This window comes from Halichondria panicea, chromosome 9, assembly GCF_963675165.1.
Source record: "Halichondria panicea chromosome 9, odHalPani1.1, whole genome shotgun sequence".
NCBI lineage: Eukaryota > Metazoa > Porifera > Demospongiae > Suberitida > Halichondriidae > Halichondria > Halichondria panicea.
This window is the reverse complement of record NC_087385.1, coordinates 408,518-432,802: the sequence shown is the minus strand read 5'-3', so window position 1 is coordinate 432,802 and position 24,285 is coordinate 408,518. Positions and strand designations below refer to the sequence as shown.

Genomic DNA, 24,285 nt, shown 5'->3' with positions numbered 1-24,285 from the left:
TTTATTGGGAGTCCAGCTTGCCACAGATGTGCAATTGCTTCCAAGTCATTAGTTGATTCCCCAGTCACAATAAAGAATAGGCCAACACCTCTTCCAGCAGATTGGTCCATTTTGTGTTGTTGTGCCATCATAGATCTATGATGGCATGCATGTGGCATTTGGGTGTAGGTGACTAATTAATTAAAAACCATCACCAATACACACATGAAATATACATTGGATGTATATCATGACACAGAATTTAATTCGGGTCCCTGAAATATAGTATTATTTTTCTGAGCAGCATGTTCTATAGACCTTTGCTGGTGTAGCAAAAGAGATCAACTGTGCATGCTGGTTGGTTTGGTCATGTTGAAGCTGTGTGTAATGCACTACCTTGCCCTCCTTACAACAACTACAAAGAGATCAACTGTGCTATGTGCACAATGTAGTGTTCTCCATTAAAATTATAATCATGAACTAAAGGACAAAATATAATTATGTACTAGTGTAGCAGTAAATCAGTAGGATTTACATGTTCATGCACTATTGCAAAGTCTCACGATTGATACTGATGAACTCTGTCCTTGTTGTATTGAAAAACCAAATGCTATAATTTTGCAACAGTAACTTGTAGCGTATGTTTAGAAACATGACACCTAATCACAATATGCAGGTAGAAACATAATGGGTACAGGAAGATGTGTGTAGGAAGGAATCGTAATGATGGCATTTACTGTACAACTATCCCGTCTATATTGTGAGTAGTAACGGACAATAATTTATGGTGATCACAATTGCAAGTGAGGACCTTTGTTAATCGCTTAAGCAATATAGAAGCTATATAGCTATAAGAAATAGTGTAGTGCATGAGTTGGTACACATTTCATACGCCATGCATAGAAATCATGTGTTTAGTTCCCCCACCTACAATGTCCTCCCACCAATGCAACACACTGTATTATGGTTCCGGAAATGCTACAAGCAGTAAATATGCTACACCTAATGCAAAGAGTGTATAAAAAGGATACGGTTATTTTTAATTGACGAGTACGCCTCTATATACAGCTGACAATCAGTCATGATGAAGTCTGGCCTTTTCTTATTTGTTACCTTTGGAGTTTTCAGCTCTATGCAGCTACTTGCACTGGGACAAGGTGACATAGAAAAGTAAATATACTGTACTGTGAATTTTGAGCTTACTGTTATAGAGTCTGGATCAATGGTTGTTGGTGGGACTCCTAGCGTCAGTGTCCTCCGTGGACGTGATGGCAGGGATGGGCCACGAGGAAGAGACGGACGTGATGGAGTGCAAGGAACAGTGGGCCTAAGAGGATCCCCCGGAATGAATGGACCTCCTGGTACAACTGGAGCCCCTGGACCAAAGAGTGGGGGTGTGGTCTACACTAGGTGGGGGAAGACTACCTGCAGAGTTGGAGCCAATCTAGTGTATGCTGGAGTAATGGCTGGGAGTCATCACCGAGCTGTTGGTGGTGGCACCACTCGATTGTGCATGCCCAATAATCCCGACTACATCCTCCCATTCATTAATGGTGTGCAGAGCTACAGCCCACTCTACAATGTTGAATATCAGGACACTGTGCGAAACCATGGCCACGACATTCCTTGTGCTGTGTGTGTGGTACCCACTAAAGACCTTGTGCTAATGGTACCCGGCAAGAGCTCTTGTCCAGCTGGATTCACGAGAGAGTACTATGGCTACCTCATGTCGGAGAAGGTGCTTGAAGAGGCTCATAAGCGATCTACATTTGAATGCGTTGACAAAGATCTCGAGTCTGTACATGGAAGTTCCCATGCACAGTATCCTGGTCTGTTTGGTCATGTTGAGGCTGTGTGTAATGCACTCGCTTGCCCTCCCTACAACAATTACAAAGAGATCAACTGTGCTATGTGCACAATGTAGTTTTTAAAACTACTATAAACTGAATGAGAACTGTGTACTAATACTGACAGTAGTTAATCAGATTGAATCCTATAATGTCATCAAAATAATGACATTGTGCATATATATGATTGATCAACAAACAGTAACTTGTAACATAGAAACATGACACCTAATCACAACATGCATGCAGGTAGAAATATAGTGGGTACAGGAACAAGTGTGTAGGTATAGCTAGACTTGCAGCGGACGTACATGCATGCAACAGATTATAATTGTGTGATCATAATTATAGCAGTCAGTTCCGACGTTCATCAGTTCCTCTCATACCATTGAAACCCTACACTATAGTTACTCTGATACAAAGTCACATGCATACACTGCTGTTATTCTGTGTGACTCAGCATGCATATATACAGTACAATGGTATAAGTTCTCCGGATATGTCTTAAGCAATTGTATACCCTGTATGTGTGTAGTCAAAGGGTATAAAACAAAACAACCTGAGCCAGCTAAGCAGTAATTGTTGCACGGAAAGATATCAGCCATGGTGAAATCAGGCGTTCTGCTACTATTTGGTGTGTTCGGTTCTTTGCAGCTGCTAGTAATAGCACAAGGTGAGACATTATACAAATAGCTATTATTGCAACGAATACTGAACTGCCATTCAGAGTCTGGATCCAATGTCAGTGTCCTCCGTGGTCGTGACGGCAGGGATGGGCCACGAGGAAGAGACGGACGTGATGGAGTGCAAGGACCAGTGGGCCCAAGAGGATCCCCCGGAATGAATGGACCTCCTGGTACACTCGGAGCCCCTGGTCCAAAGAGTGGGGGTGTGGTCTACACCAGGTGGGGGAAGCATACCTGCAGAGATGGAGCCAATCTAGTCTATGCTGGAGTAATGGCTGGGAGCCGCTACCTTACAAGTGGTGGTGGGACCACACGACTGTGTATGCCCAATGATCCCGACTACATCCTCCCATTCATTAGTGGTGTGCAGAGCTACAGCTCACTCTACAATGTTGAGTATCAAGACACCATGCGAAACCATGGCCACGACATTCCTTGTGCTGTGTGTGTGGTGCCCACTAAAGACCTTGTGCTAATGGTACCCGGCAAGAGCTCTTGTCCAGCTGGATTCACGAGAGAGTACTATGGCTACCTCATGTCGGAGAGGGTGCATATTGCTCATAAACGATCTACATTCGAATGTGTTGATAAAGATCTCGAGTCTGTACATGGAAGTTTTAAGTATCAGGCACATGGTCTGTTTGGTCCTGTTGAGGCTGTGTGTAATGCACTTGCTTGCCCTCCTTACAACAACTACAAAGAGATCAACTGTGCTATGTGCACAATGTAGCTGCTCCGTTAAAAACTATATAGTTTATATATATGAACTGTATGATAGAACACTGATATAGAGTATTTAATCAGTATAAGGACTAATACGTTCACTATTGTTCAAAACGTTTGTAAGATTGATTAAAAATTATAGCAACCTAATAATGATCAAGTCCACATACTTTTATTTTATGGAAGAACTTCGGGCTCGCTGTAAGAACGAATAACCACTATATGCAACAGTAACTTGTAGCATATGTTTAGAAACATGACACCTAATCACAACATGCAGGTAGAAACATAACGGGTACAGGAAGATGTGTGTATAGGAAGGAATCATGATGACATTGATTTACTGCATATAATTATTTGAAAATTGACTAACATACATGCATGGTGATCACAAGTGACGGCCTTTTATACATTACATGTACTAGAAAGCTTTAGCTATACGCAACAAATGTATATACTGGTACACACTGTACGCCATAAGAATCATTATTGTCTAATAATGTCCAAATGCAACACACTGTATTATGGTTCCGGAAATGCTACAGCAGTGAATATGCTACACCTAATGCAAAGATTGAGTGTATAAAAAGAATTAAGGAGTATAAGCTATAACAGTCATTCATGATGAAGTCCGGCATTCTCTTATTCATTGCCTTTGAACTCTTCAGCTCTATGCAGCTACTTGCACTGGCACAAGGTAAGTGGATGATGTGAATTTTTATCTGAACAACATTTTCTAGAGTCTGGATGAGTGGCTGTTGGTGGGACTCCTAGCGTCAGTGTCCTTCGTGGTCGTGATGGCAGGGATGGGCCACGAGGAAGAGACGGACGTGATGGAGTGCAAGGAGTAGTGGGCCCAAGAGGATCCCCCGGAATGAATGGACCTCCTGGTACATCTGGAGCCCCTGGACCAAAGAGTGGGGGTGTGGTCTACACCAGGTGGGGGAAGATTACCTGCAGAGATGGAGCTATTCTAGTCTATGCTGGAGTAATGGCTGGAAGTCATCACAGAAAAAATGGAGGTGGGACCACACGACTGTGTATGCCCAATGATCCCGACTACACACTCCCATTCATTAGTGGTGTTCAGAGCTACAGCCCACTCTACAATGTTGAATATCAAGCTACTGTTCGAAATGCTAACCACGACATTCCTTGCGCTGTGTGTATGGTGCCCACTAAAGACCTTGTGCTAATGGTACCCGGCAAGAGCTCTTGTCCAGCTGGATTCACGAGAGAGTACTATAGCTACCTCATGTCGGAGAGGGTACATGAGGTTCATAGTCGATCTACATTCGAATGCGTTGACAAAGATCTCGAGTCTGTATATGGAAGTTACCAAATGCAATTTCATGGTCTGTTTAGTCATGTTGAGGCTGTGTGTAATGCACTATCTTGCCCTCCTTATAACAATTACAAAGAGATCAACTGTGCTATGTGCACAATGTAGCTCTCTGTTATTAAAACTATAAACTGAATGATAAAACACTGAACTATTATAATAATGTACAGTACTACAGTACAGGTAATTAAGAGTTATTTTATTGGATTATATAATTATATTGTTGTAGATCTAGCGTCGTATAGTAAGAATGAACTTAAGTCATTTACAAATGATTGATGATTGACATGAGAAGCATGCACACTAACCTGATAAGGTTATTCAGTTTCTCCATATCTCAGCTGTGATTGGGAGTCCTTGCCACAGATGTGCAATTGCTTCCAAGGCAACATCTCCTCATTAGTTGGTTTGTCAGTCACAATAAAGAAGAAATAGGTAGACACCTCTTTCAGCAGATCTAGATTGGCCCATTTGTGTTGTGCTATCATAGATCTATGGTGATGTATGCATGTGGCATGTGGGTAGGTGACCAATTTATGAATGTCATTAAAAACCTCCCCAATACACAAATACTGTAAGAAGTAAGAGTGTTGAACTGCTATATAGTAACAGAATTTGCCTGCTCCTGCGTCATCACTTCTTATGCTCTTGACAATAGTAATGTAGATCTATATAATATATAACACAGAGTTCAATTGAGTCCCTAGCTAAAATCTATTATTATTCTGAGGGAGCAGCAGTTGTTCTAATTTGGGCATGTGCTGGTGGGCCAGCAAAGAGATCAACTGTGCATAGTGTGTGCACAATGTATCGCTGTTCTATATGAACTGAATGAGAGAACACTGATCAACTACGTAGACTACATTATTATAGCAGTCAGTATAAGGATTTAGGTTTACTAATGTCATCAGATTGTGTGTATGATTTACACAGCTGAGCTCTGAGCTTGGTAGAAATACAAACGCCTTCCAACCATTTTTTACGGCACTATGTTAGAAAAATGACACCTAATCACACAACATGCAGGTAGAAACATAATGGGTACAGGAAGATGTGTGTAGGTAGCTAGGAATCACTATAGACTTACATTTGGACGTACAACAGATCAGTTATGTGATCATAGGTTCTCTCATACCATTGAAACCCTAGACTATTGCTATACTCTATAATATGTTATATATTCTGTGGGAGCATAATTATATATATATAGTACAATATGCATGGTATAAGTTCCCCGGAAATTATGTCTTAAGCAATTCTACCCTGAATAAAATATTATGCAATAATTATGTTAGTCAAAGGGTGGGTATAAAACAAAAAGTATGAGTTCAATTTCTTCATGGAAAGAGAACAGCCTGAGCATGACTGTGTATGCCCAATGATCCCGACTACATCCTCCCATTCATTAATGGTGTGCAGAACTACAGCCCGCTCTACAATGTTGAGTATCAGGGTACAATAAAAAACCATGGCCACGACATTCCTTGTGCTGTGTGTGTGGTGCCCACTAAAAACCTTGTGCTAATGGTACCCGGCAAGAGCTCTTGTCCAGCTGGATTCACGAGAGAGTACTATGGCTACCTCATGTCGGAGAGGGTGCATGTTCATCATAAACGATCTACATTCGAATGCATTGATAAAGATCTCGAGTCTATACATGGAAGTTCTAAGTATCAGGGACATGGTCTGTTTGGTCATGTTGAGGCTCAGTGTAATGCACTCGCTTGCCCTCCTTACAACAACTACAAAGAGATCAACTGTGCTATGTGCACAATGTAGTTTTCTGACTGAGTGAGAGAACATGCACTGAACTATGTAGAATATTAGTAAGAGTTAGGTTCTCCATTGCATGTGTACCGTATTACTAGAACATTTTGCTGGTGAAAAACTTTACGATCGAGCCAAATCAGCAGAAAAATGGACTCTTTGCGATCTAACTACTCAGTTATATATGGCAAGGATCGTATGTATTTACCAGGTACTATAATTATTTTAGGTTTTGCGATTCTATTTTTGGGAAGTGTTCAACGCTCGCAATTCGCATTATTATGTTTGATGCTTACAAAACATTATAAGCATAATTATGATTGACACAGACGGCCAGCTTTGGTAGAAATACTTAGATGTTCTAATCAACAACCATTAATTTTGCTATCCATAATTTTTATACGTTAACTTAATTGTTATGCATGTTTAGAAACATGACACCTAATCACAACCTGCAGGTAGAAACATAATGGGTATACAGGAAGATGTGTGTAGGAAAGAAAATCATTAGTGAAAATTGACTTACAGCAGAGGTACATACAACAGATTGTATGCATGTGATCATAGTAAATACCACTTTCAGTTTCTACCAATGAAACCCTACACTAGTTACTCTAACAATACTATTATTCTGTAGGAGCATACAGTACAAGTATATAATATATATCCGGAGCCCTTGCACCAAAGAATGGGGGTGTGGTCTACACTAGGTGGGGTAAGCATACCTGCAGAGATGGAGCCAATCTAGTCTATGCTGGAGTAACGGCTGGGAGTCATTACAGAAATAGTGGAGGTGGCACTACACGACTGTGCATGCCCAATGATCCTGACTACACACTCCCATTCATTAATGGTGTGCAGAAATACACCCCACTATACAATGTTGAATATCAAAATACCATAAGAAACCATGCCCACGACATTCCTTGTGCTGTGTGTGTAGTGCCCACTAAAGACTTTGTGCTAATGGTACCCGGCAAGAGCTCTTGTCCAGCTGGATTCACGAGAGAGTACTATGGCTATCTCATGTCAGAAAAAGTGCATCCTGCTCATAAACGATCTACTTTTGAATGTGTTGACAAAGATTTGGAAGTTGTACATGGAAGTTCATCACACTTTCGAATAGAAAATGGTCTGTTTGGCCATGTCGAGGCTCAGTGTAATGCACTCGCTTGCCCTCCGTACAACAACTACAAAGAGATCAACTGTGCTATGTGCACAATGTAGCTTTCTGAATGCGAGTACACTAAACTATGTACAGTACTACAGTAATTAACAGTATATTGGACTATAATTATATTGTATACAGTTGTAGATCTAGCGTTGTATAGTAACAATGAACAAAGTCTAGCTTATCATTTTATAGATTATTACAAATGATTGATGATTGACATGAGAAGCATGCACACTAACCTGATAACGTTATACAGTTCCTTTATCTCTCAGCTGTGATTGAGAGTCCAGCTTGCCACAGATGTGCAATTGCTTCCAAGGCAACATCTCCTCATTAGTTGGTTTGTCAGTCACAATAAAGAAGAAATAGGACACCTCTTTCAGCAGATCTAGATTGGCCCATTTGTGTTGTGCCATCATAGATCTATGATGCATGCATGTGGCATGTGGGTAGGTGACCAAATTTATGAATGTCATTAAAAACCTCACCAATACACAAATACAAGAGTAGATAAGTCAGAGTGTTGAACTGCTATAGCAACAGAGTTTTCCTGCTCCTGCGTCATCACTTATATCTACAATAGTAATGTTGACACAGAGTTTAATTGAGTCCCTAGCTGAAATCTATTATTATTCTGAGGGAGCAGCAGTTGTTCTAATTTGGGCATGTGCTGGTGGGCCAGCAAAGAGATCAACTGTGCATAGTGTGTGCACAATGTATCGCTGTTCTATATGAACTGAATGAGAGAACACTGATCAACTACGTAGACTACATTATTATAGCAGTCAGTATAAGGATTTAGGTTTACTAATGTCATCAGATTGTGTGTATGATTTACACAGCTGAGCTCTGAGCTTGGTAGAAATACAAAGGCCTTCCAACCATTTTTTTACGGCACTATGTTAGAAACATGACACCTAATCACACAACATGCAGGTAGAAACATAATGGGTACAGGAAGATGTGTGTAGGAAGCTAGGAATCACTATAGACTTACAGTTGGACGTACAACAGATCATGCAGTCATGTGATTATAGGTTCTCTCATTCCATTGAAACCCTAGACTGTTGCTATACTCTATAATATGTTATATATTCTGTGGGAGCATAATTATATATTATAGAGTATGCATGGTATAAGTTCCCCGGAAATGTCTTAAGCAATTCTACCCTGAATATAATATTATGCAATTTACAAAAATTATGTTAGTCAAAGGGTATAAAAAACAAAAAGTATGAGTTCAATTTCTTCATGGAAAGAGAACAGCCATGGTGAAATCAGGCCTTCTGCTACTATTTGGAGTGTTTGGCTCTTTGCAGCTGCTAGCAATAGCAAAAGGTGAGATACTATATAAATAGCTATTCTTAACTAATACCATTCAGAGTCTGGATCCAACGTCAGTGTCCTCTGTGGTCGTGATGGCAGGGATGGGCCACGAGGAAGAGATGGGCGTGATGGACTCCAAGGACCAGTGGGTCCAAGAGGATCCCCCGGAATGAATGGACCTCCTGGTACATCCGGAGCCCCTGGACCAAAAAATGGGGGTGTAGTCTACACCAGGTGGGGGAAGCATACCTGCAGAGATGGAGCCAATCTAGTCTATGCTGGAGTAATGGCTGGGAGTCACTACAGTGTTAGTGGTGGTGGCACTACTCGACTGTGCATGCCCAATAATCCCGACTACACCCTCCCATTTATTAATGGTGTGCAGAACTACAGCCCGCTCTACAATATCGAATACCAGGACACTGTTCGAAACCATGGCCACGACATTCCTTGTGCTGTGTGTGTGGTGCCCACTAAAAACCTTGTTCTAATGGTACCCGGCAAGAGCTCTTGTCCAGTTGGATTCACGAGAGAGTACTACGGCTACCTCATGTCGGAGAGGGTGCATGCTCATCATAAACGATCTACATTCGAATGCGTTGATAAAGATCTCGAGTCTGTACATGGAAGTTCTAACTTTCAGTTACACGGTCTGTTTGGTCATGTTGAGGCTGTGTGTAATGCACTATCTTGCCCTCCTTACAACAACTACAAAGAGATCAACTGTGCTATGTGCACAATATAATGTAGTTTTCTGACTGAGTGAGAGAACATGCACTGAACTATGTATAATATTAGTAAGAGTTAGGTTCTCAATAATGCCATTGCATGTATACCGTATTACTAGAATATTTTGCTGGTGAAAAACTTTACGATCAAGCCAAATCAGTAGAAAAATTGACTCTTTGCGATCTAACTATTCAGTTATATATGGCAAGGATCGTATGTATTTACCAGATACTATAATTATTTTGTTTTGCGATTAAATTAAATTTTTATTTTTGGGAAGTGTTCAACGCTCGCAAAATTCGCATTATTATATTTGATGCTTGCAAAACATTATAATTATTATGTATAATTATGATTGACACAGACTGGCCAGCTTGGTAGAAATACTTAGATGTTCTAATCAACAACCATTAATTTTGCTATCCATAATTTTTATACGTTAACTTAATTGTTATGCATGTTTAGAAAAATGACACCTAATCACAACCTGCAGGTAGGAACATAATGGGTACAGGAAGATGTGTGTAGAGGAATCATTAGTGAAAATTGACTTACAGCAGAGGTACATACAACAGATTGTATGCATGTGATCATAGTAAATACCACTTTCAGTTTCTACCAATGAAACCCTACACTAGTTACTCACTATTATTCTGTAGGAGCATACAGTACAAGTATAAGTTCCCCGGAAACGTCTTAAGCACCTGTACCCTGTACATATATATATGTAATATATTAGTCAAAGGGTTAGGGTTAGGGTTAGGTATAAAAACAAAACAATTTTAGCCAGCAAAACATGAGTTTGGTTGCTGCACGGGAAAGAATCAGCCATGGTGAAATCATACTTTCTGCTACTATTTGGTGTGTTCGGCTCTTTGCAGCTGCTAGCAATAGCACAAGGTGAGACACACTATGCAAATAGCTATTATTGTAACAAATACTGAATTGCCATTCAGAGTCTGGATCCAATGTCAGTGTCCTCCGTGGTCGTGATGGCAGGGATGGACCACGAGGAAGAGACGGACGTGATGGAGTGCAAGGACCAGTGGGTCCAAGAGGATCCCCCGGAATGAATGGACCTCCTGGTACACTCGGAGCCCCTGGAGCAAAGAGTGGGGGTGTGGTCTACACCAGGTGGGGGAAGACTACCTGCAGAGATGGAGCCAATCTAGTCTATGCTGGAGTAATGGCTGGGAGTCACCACCTAAATAGTGGTGGTGGCACTACTCGGCTGTGCATGCCCAATAATCCCGACTACACCCTCCCATTCATTAGTGGTGTGCAGAACTACAGCCCACTCTACAATGTTGAATATCAAAATACCATAAGAAACCATGCCCACGACATTCCTTGTGCTGTGTGCGTGGTGCCCACTAAAGACCTTGTGCTAATGGTACCTGGCAAGAGCTCTTGTCCAGCTGGATTCACAAGAGAGTACTATGGCTACCTCATGTCGGAGAGGGTACATGGTAATCATAAACGATCTACATTCGAATGCGTTGACAAAGCTCTCGAGTCTGTACATGGAAGTTCACACGGACAGGGACACGGTTTTTTTGGTCATGTTGAGGCTGTGTGTAATGCACTACCTTGCCCTCCTTACAACAACTACAAGGAAATCAACTGTGCTATGTGCACAATGTAGCTGTTGTGTAAAAACAATGAACAGAGTACGTGAGAGAACACTAAAATGTAGTGTATATAGTTAATCATTTTGTTGTATTATATAGCAGCCATAGTTAACTATAGATCTATAAACAGTATAGCTTAGTTACGTCATTTGTAACTTACATGACCGTATACAAAATGATTGTATGATTGACATGAAAAGCATGCACATGCACTAACCTGTTGTAAGGTTGTTCCGTTCCTTCATCTCTCAGCTGTGATTGGGAGTCAGCTTGCCACACACAGATGTACGTGTAATTGCTTCATTTCATTTTTACTCAGTTCCCAGCACAGTAACAGGCAACATTCCTTGCTTAAAGAATAGGCAACACTTTCTCAGCAGGCCATTGTTGTGTGTGCCATGTGGCATGTCTCTGTGGTATATGTGGTGAGATGAATCAATGAATGTCATTAATAACCATCATCAATATTATACATACAGTATAATTATCTGAAGGAGGGACACGGAATTGGGTCACTTTATATACCTTTGGCCATGTGCTGGTGGGCTAGCAACAAGAGGTGGAAACAGTCCAACTGCATGGAGACACAATGTGACTATGAGCATCATTGTAACGAATGCCATTAACGAATCTTATATCTATACACTATATAGCCAATGCCCATGATGCACTTTCTAAAGTAGTACCTAAAAAATCTTCCTGTCCATTTTTCACAATGTTAGCTAACAATCAATTAAATGTCATTCCTTGCTTACATTCCTTCCTGTAACCATTTTATTTCTACCGGCATGTTTATGATCATGGCATGTGACCCAACACCGCTGCATATGAAAGAGTGCATGCATGTATTATTATTGTTACTTGGTACACACATTTCCTGCTGATATGACCTGCAACCATGACTTACTGTACGCCATAGCAACCATGTCATTGTGTTATCCTGCGTTAATGTATCTAGCATGTGGTTCCGGAATACTATATACAAGTAGTAATTACCGAGTATAAAACAAGAGCGACTTTGAGTTTGAGGAGTACATACATATCTTTGGCTGACAATCAGACATGATGAAGTCTGGCCTTCTCTTATTCGTTGCCTTTGGAGTCTTCAGCTCTATGCAGTTACTTGCATTGGCTAAAGGTGATATAGAAAAAGTGAATACTGTGAATTTAGGAAAGTAATTCTACAACAGCTTCATTGAAAGGGTCCGATTATATAGTAATTACTTAGCAGTGTATAAGTGAAAAAAATTTGATGGAAGGTATAGGCACGAAGGGTTGGTCCAAACGCACTCCTAAAGTATGTAGAACTCATTCTTTGTATACCATCTGGCTGCGCAAAATGTGTGAGTGTAGTCTTTTTTGTTATCCATTTGGAATGATGTGTACAGTGTCCATGTATGGGAAAAAATTTGTGGTTCATGATTTATCAAAATTCAGAAGGGTTTGCAATGGAATACAAAGCATGGCAAAACAAATTTTGATGTTGTAAAATTGAACAGGGGGAGGGGAGGAATTGTTAAAGCTGTTTAAATCAATTAGTGAAGCGTTAAGTGCATGTATTTATGAAAATTGAATTTGTAGGCCTCCCACTTCTTAGTTGACCTGCACGTAGAATAGTGGACTTAGTGATTCATTAATTGTAAAAACATCATTTTGGAAGTTAAAGTTGAACTGCACTATACCACATTTTGGCAGCCAGTTACTAGATCTATACATTATACAAAATTTGCTAACTAGATAGTTTTTGCTGGCATCAGACGACACTGACGTGCGTCCGCAATACATACATGTTAAGTGGGCTTCCCCCATCAATAAAGTATTAGAGAAACAGGTTTTGGATTGCACTTTTTTATTATGTAGAATAATATAAGCCACAGATCACAGTTCATCGTCAGTGTTCTCCATCAGCCAGCACCTGCACTCTGCTTCATCACCAGGATCTGTGTGTTATGATTACCCTACTGATAGTATTAATCGTTAAAAGTCACGATCAAGCAACTAGCAACTGTGAACTATCAACTGCATGTGGACCAACTACAACGTACTGTGGACTAGTAACTCTATCAACCGTGGACTAGCAACTCTATCAGGGATGGACCACGGGGAAGAGACGGACGTGATGGAGTGCAAGGACCAGTGGGCACAAGAGGATCCCCCGGAATGAATGGACCTCCTGGTACATCTAGAGTCCCTGGACCAAATAGTGGGGGTGTGGTTTACACCAGGTGGGGGAAGAGTACTTGCAGAGATGGAGCCAATCTAGTGTATGCTGGAGTAATGGCTGGAAGTCACTACAGAAATACTTTAGGTAACTAGCTGTGAGCTGGCTAAGGCTATGGCTATATATAGTCACTTTCAATTTGTTTTATTATATTATCAAAGCTTTTCTTCGCAATGAGCGATTCTTCAGGACAAAAAATAATAGAAAACAACTAGTGACTTTTATAGACAAAAATGAAACACCTGACATGTGACACTCAGACACCAAACCAGACGTCAAACCAGACGTTATACTGGTATGACTGGTGGCACTACACGACTGTGTATGCCCAATAATCCCGACTACACCCTCCCATTCATTAGCGGTGTGCAGAGCTACAGCCCGCTCTACAATGTTGAGTATCATAAACCATCGCCAAGACATTCCTTGTGCTGTGTGTGTGGTGCCCACTAAATACCTTGTGCTAATGGTACCCGGCTAGAGCTCTTGTCCAGCTGGATTCACGAGAGAGTACTATGGCTATCTCATGTCGGAGAAGGCACATACTCTTCATAAGCGATCTACATTCGAATGTGTTGACAAAGATCTCGAGTCTGTTCGGAACTTCCTGAAAGTTCACACGCGCAGCTCAGGGACATGGTCTGTTTGGTCATGTTGAGGCTGTGTGTAATGCACTACCTTGCCCTCCTTACAACAACTACACACTGTGCTATGTGCTCAATGTAGCTGTTCTGCATGTTATTAATTAAAAACAATGAACTGAGTGAGAGAACACTAAAATGTAGGCTAATACAGTAGTTAATCATTGTTGTATAGATCTAGCAATCATAATTATACATGTAGTTATATAATCTAGTAACAATGAGAACAACAATAGGTATAGTCTAGCCATGCAGCTTAGTTACGTCATTAATTTACATAATAATTATAACTATAATGTATACAATGATTGTACGATTGACATGAGAAGCATGCACACGTACACTAACCTGATAGGTTTTCAGTTCTTCCATCTCTCAGCTGCCATTGATTAGGGAGTCTAGCTTGCCACAGACGTGCAATTGCTTCATTTCATTCTTACTCAGGTACCAGCATAATTAACAAATATCTCCTCAGTTCCTAGGCAAACACCACCTCCTTCTCAGCAGCCATTGTTGTGTGTTGTGTGCCATGTGGCATGTCTCTATATGGCATGTGGTATGTAGTGAGATGAACAATGAATGTCATTAATAAATTACATGTATGTATAATTATTGATGATGGTTTAATGGATGTGAATGACTTCACTAAGCTATAGTCTACCACTTGTTCTCTCGTTGTGTTCATTGACATGCAACTATATATATAGATCAAAACAATAGCCTTAACTAGCTATATACTCTATTAGTCTACAGTACATATAGTTCAATGTTCTCGCATTCAGCTCTCATAACGGAACAGCTACATTGAGCACATAGCACAGTTGATCTCTTTGTAATTGTTGTAAGGAGGGCAAGATAGTGCATTACACACAGCCTCAACAGGATCCATCAGAGCATGCATGTGCCTGCCATTGTGAACTTCCATGCCTATAGATGCAGATTCGAGATCTTTGTCAACACATTCGAATGTAGATCGTCTATGACCACTGTGCACCCTCTCTGACATGAGGTAGCCATAGTACTCTCTCATGAATCCAGCTGGACAAGAGCTCTTGCCAGGTACCATTAGCACAACTTCTTTAGTGGGTACAATAATTATACACACATATAGCATGCACAAGGAATGTCGTGGGCATGGTTTCTCACAGTCTCTTTTCAACATTGTAGAGTGGGCTGTAGTTCTACACACCTTTAATGAATGGGATGGTGTAGAGTCGGGATTATTGGGTATTCACAGTCGAGTAGTGCCACCACCGACAGCATTATGGCGACTCCCAGCCATTAATCCAACGTATATAGACTAGTTTGGCTCCATCTCTGCATGTGCTTTTCCCCCACCTGGTGTAGACCACTTTTCTGGCACTCTTTGTTCCAGGGGCTCCAGATGTACCAGGAGGTCCATTCTTTCCAGGGAGTCCTTTTGGTCCCACTGGTCCTTGCACTCCATCACGTCCATTTTTTCCTGGCGGCCCATCCCTGCCATCACGACCACGGAGCTAGGGCAGTGACACTAAGATCCACTGATCCAGGCTCTAAAATAGTAGTTTAGATAAATTCATCAGTAGATATAGCATTCACCTTTTCAACGTCACCTTTTACTAGTGCAAGTAGCTGCATAGAGCTAAAATCTCCGAAGGCAATGAATAAGAGAAAGCCAGACTTCATCACGACTGATTAGGGGTATAACATTCCGGAACCACGTTACGAACTTGCCATGCATGCATAGATAACACATGGTTGATATATATGGCGTACAGTAAGTCATGTTTGCAAATCATAATCAGCAGGGAATGTGCATGCAAGTAACTACATTGCATGCACCATTTAAATTTCATAGCCATGCCTTCTGTCATAAGTCATGCAGGGAATGTGCACCAAGCAATATACATTGCACGCATGCATGCACTCTTTCATAGCAGACTGTTGTTTTCGAAGTAGCTCTACCTACAAATGTTCTCGTCAATTTTTCACAGTGCATGCTGTTGTAACTGTCAATTAATTTTTCACAATGTTGGCTAACAATCACCTACATTCCTTCCTGTATAACCAGCTACCAGTACCCGCATGTTTATGATTATGCATGCAGGTGTCTATAATTGTCTGGGATGCATGTGACCCAACACGGTTGCATAGTATAGATATATAGGATTCGTTAGCGGTATAACTATTTGATATTCACAGTATAATTGTGTCTGTATGCAGTTGGACTGTTTGCACCCCTCGTTGCTAGCCCACCAGCACATTTCTCAGTCTTGGTAATCTAAGATTTAGAAGACATGGCCAAAGGACTATGGAACTTCAACATGCTCACTCCATATCGATATATATGCAACTGCTCAGAAATATACTTAACTATAGATTTCAGACAAAACTGCATGTGTCCCACTACAGGTACATTACTGCATGTTTGACAGAATGTGTATAAGGTTATATTGTTTTATCTATGCCATATGATATGGCACAACACACATTGTCAAATGGAGATCGGAGGCCAATGGCTGCCGGTATTTTTCTCTATTATGTGACTGAGGAAGCAAAAAAGAAATTGAGAGCTGGTTTGATCAATTATACATCGGTCAGATACTGTGTCAAGCAGGTGACTCCCAATCAATGGAGAGATGGAGGTGACTATAATACTGTATAGCGGGAAATTTTCGCGGGTGCAAATTTTCACAATTTGGCTCCAGAGCCCTCAGCAAACATTTTTTCGTGGGTTTTAATATTCGCCTTTCAATGCCAGGAAACCACACCCACCAATACTTTGCACGTGAAAATACCGGTGCGTGGGAGTTTATCCCAGTTTTAATTTTGGCGTTACTGTTCTGCCCTCAAAAAACGCGAAATTTTGGACCCCACGAAAATGTCCTGCAATACGATACATGTCAATCATATCTGTATGATAATAATGTAATAATGATGTATTACTAACTAAGCTAGTCTATCACTTGTTTTCTCTTGTTTCATTAATTGGTACTATACAACGGCTGCAACAAAAGTCCATACTGCATGATTAATTATAGTCTACACATGGAGACACAATGTGCACAGATCTATGGAGTTGTGGTCATAATTACGAATACCGTTGACTAGCTATATCTATACAATACAACTGTGTTGGGTCACAACCGTACACCTGATTATAAACATGCCGGTAGAAATAAAATGGTTACAGGAAGGAATGTAGGCAATTAATTGATTGTTAGCCAACATCGTGAACATTTGACAGGAAGACATGTATATAATTATACGTAACTCTGCGAGAGACTGGATGACTTATGACAGAAGGCTGGCTATATGAAATTAAATGGTGCAGTTACTTGGTACACATGCACATTCCCTGCTGATTATGACTTGCAAACATAACTTTACTGTACGCCATAGCAACCATGTGTTATCCAACTAGCAAGGTCGAAATGTAGTTTCGGAATGGTATTCAAGCAGTGAATACCGCAAAAGGGGTATAAAAACAAGAGCGACTTTGAGTTTGAGTATAATATTAATCAGTCATGATGAAGTCTGGCTTTCTCTTATTCATTACCTTTGGAGTCTTCAGCTCTATGCAGCTACTTACACTGGCAAAAAGTGACTTAGAAAAGGTGAATGCTATATACGAATTTATCTAAACTATACTATTTTAGAGCCTGGATCAGTGGATCTTAGTGTCTCTGCCCTCCGTGGTCGTGATGGTAGGGATGGGCTGCCAGGAAAAAATGGATGTGATGGAGTGCAGGGACCAGTGGGTCCAAAAGGACTCCCTGGAAAGAATGGACCTCCTGGAAAGAATGGACCTCCTGGTACATCCGGAGACCCTGGAACAAAGAGTGCGGGAAAAGTGGTCTACACCAGGTGGGGGAAAACTACCTGCAGAGATGGAGCCAATCTAGTCTATGCTGGAGTAATGGCTGGAAGTCATCATCTTCGCACTGGTGGTGGTACCACTCGACTGTGCATGCCCAGTAAACCTGACTACACCCTCCCATTCATTAAAGGTGTGCAGAACTACAGCCCACTCTACAATGTCGAATATCAAAATACTGTTCGAAACCATGGCCACGACATTCCTTGTGCTGTGTGTATGGTACCCACTAAAGAAGTTGTGTTAATGGTACCCGGCAAGAGCTCTTGTCCAGCTGGATTCACGAGAGAGTACTACGGTTACCTCATGTCAGAGAGGGTGCATGGTAATCATAAACGATCTACATTTGAATGCGTTGACAAAGCTCTCGAGTCTGTACCTGGAAGTGCACAACAGAAGGGAAATGGTCTGTTTGGTCATGTTGAGGCTGTGTGTAATGCACTCGCTTGCCCTCCTTACAACAACTACAAAGAGATCAACTGTGCTATGTGCACAATGTAGCTGTTCCGTTATGAGAGCTGAATGCGAGAACACTGAACTATATGTAGACTAATACAGTTATTCAGTAATTTGTAGATCTATAGCTGTCATAATTATGAATAACGAGAGAAAGTGGTTGACTATAATTATAGCTGCTTAGTGAAGTCATTTACAGCAATTTAATTTGTACTGATATATGATTGACATGCATGAGTAGCATGCATGAACACTATAACCGGCGTGATAAGGTTGTTTAGTGCCTCCATCTCTCAGCTACCATTGATTGGGAGTCCAGTTTGCCACATAATTATGCAGATGCATGTGCAATTACTAACATCTCCTAATTTATTTCTTGTTTTTTCAGAGATACTGAAGAATCACCAGCAGCTATTGGCCGGCCCATTCCTGTGTTGTGGCATGTGGTAACATAGGTGAACAATGAATGAGCTCATCAATGCAATATACAAACACTGACGTGGGACACAATATTAGTTCACTTGTTCCATACATACATAGGCTTTTGGCCATGTGCTGGTGGGCTAGCAATGAGGGGTGGAAACAGAGACACAATGTAATATGAGCATATAGACCTGACTCGGGTCTATGCATGGTCATTATTATAACGAATACCGTTCTAGACAGTTACAACTGATCATAAACATGCCGGTAGAAATAAAATAGTTACAGGAAAGAATGTATAGACTATATAGTTAAGGAATTGCCAGGTTGTAAATTTCTGCACACCAAAATAGTTACAGGAGGGTGTAGTCAGGTTTATCGGGCATGCACAGTTCTCTGTAGACAGACTAGTGTCTCACCCTTGTGCATTCCAATACTCAAGAAGTTAGCGATGGTGTGGGCTCCCTTGTGCATTCCAATACTCAAGAAGTTATCTCAACTTGATTAAAAATTTCATATGCAAAGTGTTAGTCTGCTGAAACACTCTAAGCTCAAGCAGGTCGTTGTCAAAGTTTCCTTGCTTTCTCATCATTGTAAAACCGAAGTAACGATAAGCTACTGCATGTACGTATATATATATATGAGGCTGCAATTTTAGCTCTGCAGACTCTGGCTCAGAGATTAGCTTGCTGAAAAAAGAAGGGCGGGGCTGCAACGTCACATGCAATTGACGGTGTGCAGATGATCTAGACCACTTCCAAAACAAAGCCTTACCCGGCCAGAAGTCATTTACAATCTATCTAGGCCAGCTAACTGACAGTGATTGACAGTGATGCTCTGAGAGTGCCAGCTGTCCTCAGAATGCCCCTGGACAGAGTGGACCAGCTGCCCCTACCCAACCTACACATATACACCGTCTTCAGTGGACTGGGTCTGTTCTATGCTCTTGTGTACTCTCTGAGTGCCCCTGATGGATTCTACCACACCTTCACAGCAGACGTGTGGTGTGCCGCGGTGAGTGTCCACCTCATTCATGTATGAACAGCGTGCGTATGACGTGGTATCTCTATTAAATGTCATATTTACCCGGTACCCAAGCTATCTATAGAAATTGGGTAGAGGTCATCAATATCAAGCCTCAGAAAAGCATTCTATGGGCCAAAAATTCCCTAGCCTTAATAAAGTACCTAAACAACATACCTTATACATTAATTAATGTACCTAATACCCTAATACCTAATACCCTAACACCTCCCCCCTCCCCTGTACACACAGGCTGCCCTCAACATGTGCTGCTGTTGCTTCTTCCTACTCACTAAGTCTATCTATTCCCTCGTGTTTGGGAAGCTGAGACATATCGAACAGCAGCACATGAGAGACAAGTTCTGGAACTTTGTGTTCTACAAGTTCATCTTTGTGTTTGGAGTGATGAATGTACAGGACATGCAGGAGCTGCTCTACTGGTGTGTGTGGTTTGCACTATTGGGGACACTACTGCTCACACAACAACTCTGCAAGGACAGGTTTCAATTTGTGAGGAAATTGTCATAATATGCACGCAGTACGCTACTGCAACAGTAGTCACTGTACTCGTCATTTACCTAACTTTAACCGACCCCGTACTACAGTAGGTAATGCTATTGTAGAAACCAAATTTTAGTAGCTTCTCTTGTAAGGACTGCCCATTATTTCTAGTTTCCTACCCCCAAAATTTACATTGTACATTCACACCCTCACTCCTCACACACCCTCACACTTGACACACCCTCACAGCTCTCCTTCTCCCCGAATACGCCCGCCTCCTCCCACGCCAAGATCATCACGCTTGTCTCCTTGGTGATTGGTAGTTGTGCCGGGTTGTTCATGGTAACAGCCATTGTTGGGTGGCAGTATGGCTTCAACTACTTCACCTTCCTCTACTCTGAAGTGTTCATCTTGTTTGCACGAGCACTGCACACTGTCATAAGGTACGGTACAGCTCTGTGGGGGGTAGGGGCATGCTCTGTGGGGGGTATATAGGGACAACATTTATATGTGGGGGGGCAGGGACAACATTTGTAGGGACTGGACATGAGAATTTGTCTTCCTCGTAATGATTGTACAATACTTCATTGTTTAATGGACAGTAGCAGAAACTCAATTTTAGTCACACAATACCTCAATCATAAAACTTGTCTCCTGCTAACCACATGGCACTGTATGCTATTATGCTACCCCCCACTGTGACAATCCCGTACCCCCCACTGTGACGATCCCCTACCCCCACAGATACGTGATTCACCTGTGGGACATGCAGCATGATGGCACATGGGAGAACAGATCCACCTATACCTACTACACTGAGCTGCTACTGGAGATGGCAGCGCTGGGTATTGACTTCATGCACCACATCCACATGCTGCTCTGGGCTAACATGTTCCTGAGCGTGGCCTCTCTCATTCTACTCATGAAACTACGATTCCTGTATCAGGTGTGTGCGTGTTTATATTGTAGAGCTTATGTTTTCAATCACGTGATAGCCATACGTATGTCCCGGGAGAAATTGGAATTGGATTTCAGGAAATACAGTCTCTGACAGACCTTTAAAGTTAGCTCTGAAAACAGGCCCATTCAAAAAAGCTTCTTTCTTGAGAGAAGTATGGACATATATACATAATATAGAGATGCCTACAAATGTGTGTACCGGTATATGTACTTTATTTTGTATAATAATATTCTATCTACGTCCCTCTTCTCCAGGAGATCCAGCGTAGACTGCAGAGGCATAGCAACTATGTGCTAGTGAGTCAGACCCTGGAAACAAGGTTTGTGCAAGTGTCTCGCCAGGAGCTGCTCTTGAGTGATGAGGTGTGTGCCATCTGCTGGGAGGGTATGAGCACTGCCTCCAAACTTCCGTGTGGACATATCTTCCATATGTGAGTGGCTGTGCATGGTTACAGTGGGAGAGATTTAATGTAGCTAGCTGTGAGCTTTGGAATGAAAGAAAAAATTCGATTCACCAGAACTCTAGTTACAGAGCCAAACTCTAACATTCTAGGTATCCAGCCATAACTTTAGTGTTGGTCCAATCTCATTAATTTTACAATTTTCTGAAAGCTTAGAGATAATTATAAGCCTTTTAGATTATGTGTGTAAAAGTATATTTTGGACCTGTTTTTGACAATTTTCCCAAAAATAGAAATGTTGGCCTGTTCCAAATTTAACTGAACGGGCTCCTTATAAGTTATCAGAAAGTCATCTTTGGCGTGATAATTATTGCATATTGGTGTGATATTTCCAGATCACTTATATCCTTGTAGGGGGTGCCTGCGGTCGTGGTTGGAGCAAGCTACAGTGTGTCCAACCTGTCGACGCTCTCTCAGTGAAGACCTACACTCCCCGTCCGGTGAAGGAGGCGTGGCTAGGGGTGTGGCCAATGAGAGGGGCGGGGCTGGTGTACGAGAGCCGAGGAGACGAATGGCACGGAACTGGCTGCTACATTTCAATGGTGCATCGATTGCTAACTGGCTGCCCACGTTCTCCCTCCAGCTGCATCAGGACGGGGACGAGGCTCGCTGGACCGATGCTGCTGAGCTACACAGAGAAGTGTGTATGTGTATTGTGTGTGAGTGTGCAGATAGCCAGATTAGCAAGCACAACTAGACTGTCTAATTTTTGTGTTAAGTTTTTGCAATTTACACTTGTACATTCCTGGGTAATAATTCATTTCCGTATTCTACCGTGCAACTACCCCTCCCCACATCCCACACCACACACACACCACACCCACCACACACACACACACACAGGCCCAACGTGTACACTCCATGTTCCCCCACACTCCACTGGAGGCCATCACACTTGACCTCGCTGACACACACTCCGTCTCACTCACAGTCGAGAGAATTATCAACAATGTCATCTATATCCCCGAACAAGATCGGCCATCAGGAGAGCTCACACCCTCACAGCCTCACACCCACACAGGCACACAATGCACACTTCCCAACACACCACTTCCGACAGCTTCACCTTTATCATGCTCGGAGCCTCACACCCTCACACATGTCACGCCGCCCACAATCACAGAACAAACTTGCGGACCCACCCACACCACAAGTACTGTACGAAAGAGAAACGTGAACCAAGACACAGGCACTAAAGACACACCCAGCACTGACGCTGTGAGGGTCCAAGACACAGGCACTAAAGACACACCCAGCACTGACGCTGTGAGGGTAGCTCGGCCTATTCGTACTGGTGCAGCTGATGACGCCCCCGCACAGTGTGTGGTGACAACAGTGCCGGCTAGGGTCAAAGTTCGGAAGATGGAGCCATTCGCATCGCTAGTGGAGCGCAAGGAGCAACTGTTGGAGAGAGCTAGGAGGTAATGTGTAGCTGGAGGTAATGTGTAGCTGGAGGTAATGTGTAGCTGGAGGTAATGTGTAGCTGAGATTATTTATCTATCTTGAATTGTGTACGGCTGTTGCTAGCTGAAATAAAAAAGTAGCCCTTTGAAAGGTCTATTCTAATAGATCATGATGTATTTAGATCAGTGACTGTGATTGCTCTCTGGTCGTTTCCAAAGAGAAAGCATCGGCTATAGCTTTTGTGTGAGCTAACTTTGAGCTATATAATTGTGTTATTTCAGAAATGCCTTTTGAAAGACAGAATGAAAATTAATTGTCTTTGTTTTCCTCTGCAGGCAATATCTCTTGAAGAATCCGATGCTCAAGTCTGTGAACTAACTCTAGCTACACACCTGCAACCAACTGAAGCCCAGCCGGTTGGCATGGCAACACTGTACCTTTCATTTTTTGTGTTTACTTGTACACCCCCACAATTGTGATTTTGTGTTTTTTTTATATATGCAATTGCCAGTCAATAACTACATGTATAAGAAATTACAATTAAGTCAAGAGAAATTGAAAATGCTAAATTAATAGTTAGTCTATTTCTTAGCATCGTCTTTAGTGTCGACTTGTTGCATGAGGTCTTCAATATTCTTCTCCAAATCTTCCACTCTCTTGCCCATCTCGTCCAGTCGACCAATGATCTGCTCTGACATCTGCTGGAACTTGCCTTGCTGTGTACGTGTGTGTGTGTGTGTGTGTGTGTACGTACGTGGGGCGACCTAGCTAATAGCTAGACGCATACCAAGCGTAGAATTATTAGAACATTATAGGTAGTCTAAAGATAGTCTAAAGGAACACTCTGAACTCACCATGTTACTGAGTAGCTCCTCAACCTACAGAGGTTGGACAAGAACTTGGTGACAAATGAACACATTCAATTGTCACATTAACTTACAAACTTGGTGAGCTGCTCTGGATCCTGACCCTCCTGACCCTCCGTCTGGTTAGTGTCGGGTTGTGGCTCTTGGGATGACATTGCTCTCTCTAGTCAGTTAACACTCAAGCTAGCACGACTGTTGTTTCTTCTTGATGTTCTACACCTTTGCTTGTATCAAATGAAGATAACGATCCCAACCAAACGGCAATTATA

The 24,285-nt window shown here is 41.9% G+C and overlaps 7 protein-coding genes across 7 annotated transcripts; 6 read left to right on the top strand and 1 right to left on the bottom strand.

Moving 5' to 3' along the window:
- The first annotated feature begins 908 nt into the window (after positions 1 to 908).
- LOC135340793 (short-chain collagen C4-like) lies at positions 909 to 2,025 on the top strand. Its single transcript, XM_064537181.1, has 2 exons — positions 909 to 1,136; positions 1,191 to 2,025. Exons 1-2 carry the CDS (start codon positions 1,061 to 1,063, stop codon positions 1,901 to 1,903), a joined length of 789 nt encoding a protein of 262 aa, XP_064393251.1. The 5' UTR covers positions 909 to 1,060; the 3' UTR covers positions 1,904 to 2,025.
- A 312-nt stretch (positions 2,026 to 2,337) lies between these two features.
- LOC135340797 (short-chain collagen C4-like) lies at positions 2,338 to 3,388 on the top strand. The gene is made up of 2 exons (XM_064537188.1): positions 2,338 to 2,499; positions 2,554 to 3,388. Exons 1-2 carry the CDS (start codon positions 2,430 to 2,432, stop codon positions 3,240 to 3,242), a joined length of 759 nt encoding a protein of 252 aa, XP_064393258.1. The 5' UTR covers positions 2,338 to 2,429; the 3' UTR covers positions 3,243 to 3,388.
- Positions 3,389 to 8,697: 5,309 nt separating this feature from the next.
- Positions 8,698 to 9,729, top strand: LOC135340798 (short-chain collagen C4-like). Its single transcript, XM_064537189.1, has 2 exons — positions 8,698 to 8,856; positions 8,901 to 9,729. The coding sequence occupies exons 1-2, from the start codon at positions 8,787 to 8,789 to the stop codon at positions 9,587 to 9,589; spliced, it is 759 nt and encodes a 252-aa protein (XP_064393259.1). The 5' UTR covers positions 8,698 to 8,786; the 3' UTR covers positions 9,590 to 9,729.
- A 583-nt stretch (positions 9,730 to 10,312) lies between these two features.
- LOC135340800 (short-chain collagen C4-like) lies at positions 10,313 to 11,218 on the top strand. Its single transcript, XM_064537191.1, has 2 exons — positions 10,313 to 10,473; positions 10,530 to 11,218. Exons 1-2 carry the CDS (start codon positions 10,404 to 10,406, stop codon positions 11,216 to 11,218), a joined length of 759 nt encoding a protein of 252 aa, XP_064393261.1. The 5' UTR covers positions 10,313 to 10,403.
- A 6,296-nt stretch (positions 11,219 to 17,514) lies between these two features.
- On the top strand, positions 17,515 to 18,595 carry LOC135340776 (short-chain collagen C4-like). Its single transcript, XM_064537154.1, has 2 exons — positions 17,515 to 17,648; positions 17,705 to 18,595. The coding sequence occupies exons 1-2, from the start codon at positions 17,573 to 17,575 to the stop codon at positions 18,421 to 18,423; spliced, it is 795 nt and encodes a 264-aa protein (XP_064393224.1). The 5' UTR covers positions 17,515 to 17,572; the 3' UTR covers positions 18,424 to 18,595.
- Positions 18,596 to 19,506: 911 nt separating this feature from the next.
- Positions 19,507 to 23,645, top strand: LOC135340748 (E3 ubiquitin-protein ligase AMFR-like). Its single transcript, XM_064537108.1, has 8 exons — positions 19,507 to 19,815; positions 20,077 to 20,334; positions 20,575 to 20,768; positions 21,070 to 21,271; positions 21,541 to 21,716; positions 22,101 to 22,386; positions 22,590 to 23,167; positions 23,486 to 23,645. The coding sequence occupies exons 1-8, from the start codon at positions 19,663 to 19,665 to the stop codon at positions 23,526 to 23,528; spliced, it is 1,890 nt and encodes a 629-aa protein (XP_064393178.1). The 5' UTR covers positions 19,507 to 19,662; the 3' UTR covers positions 23,529 to 23,645.
- LOC135340772 (heat shock factor-binding protein 1-like) lies at positions 23,624 to 24,269 on the bottom strand. Its single transcript, XM_064537153.1, has 3 exons — positions 24,091 to 24,269; positions 24,005 to 24,028; positions 23,624 to 23,866 (listed from the first exon to the last, which is right to left on the bottom strand). The coding sequence occupies exons 1-3, from the start codon at positions 24,169 to 24,171 to the stop codon at positions 23,732 to 23,734; spliced, it is 240 nt and encodes a 79-aa protein (XP_064393223.1). The 5' UTR covers positions 24,172 to 24,269; the 3' UTR covers positions 23,624 to 23,731.
- Positions 24,270 to 24,285: the final 16 nt, after the last annotated feature.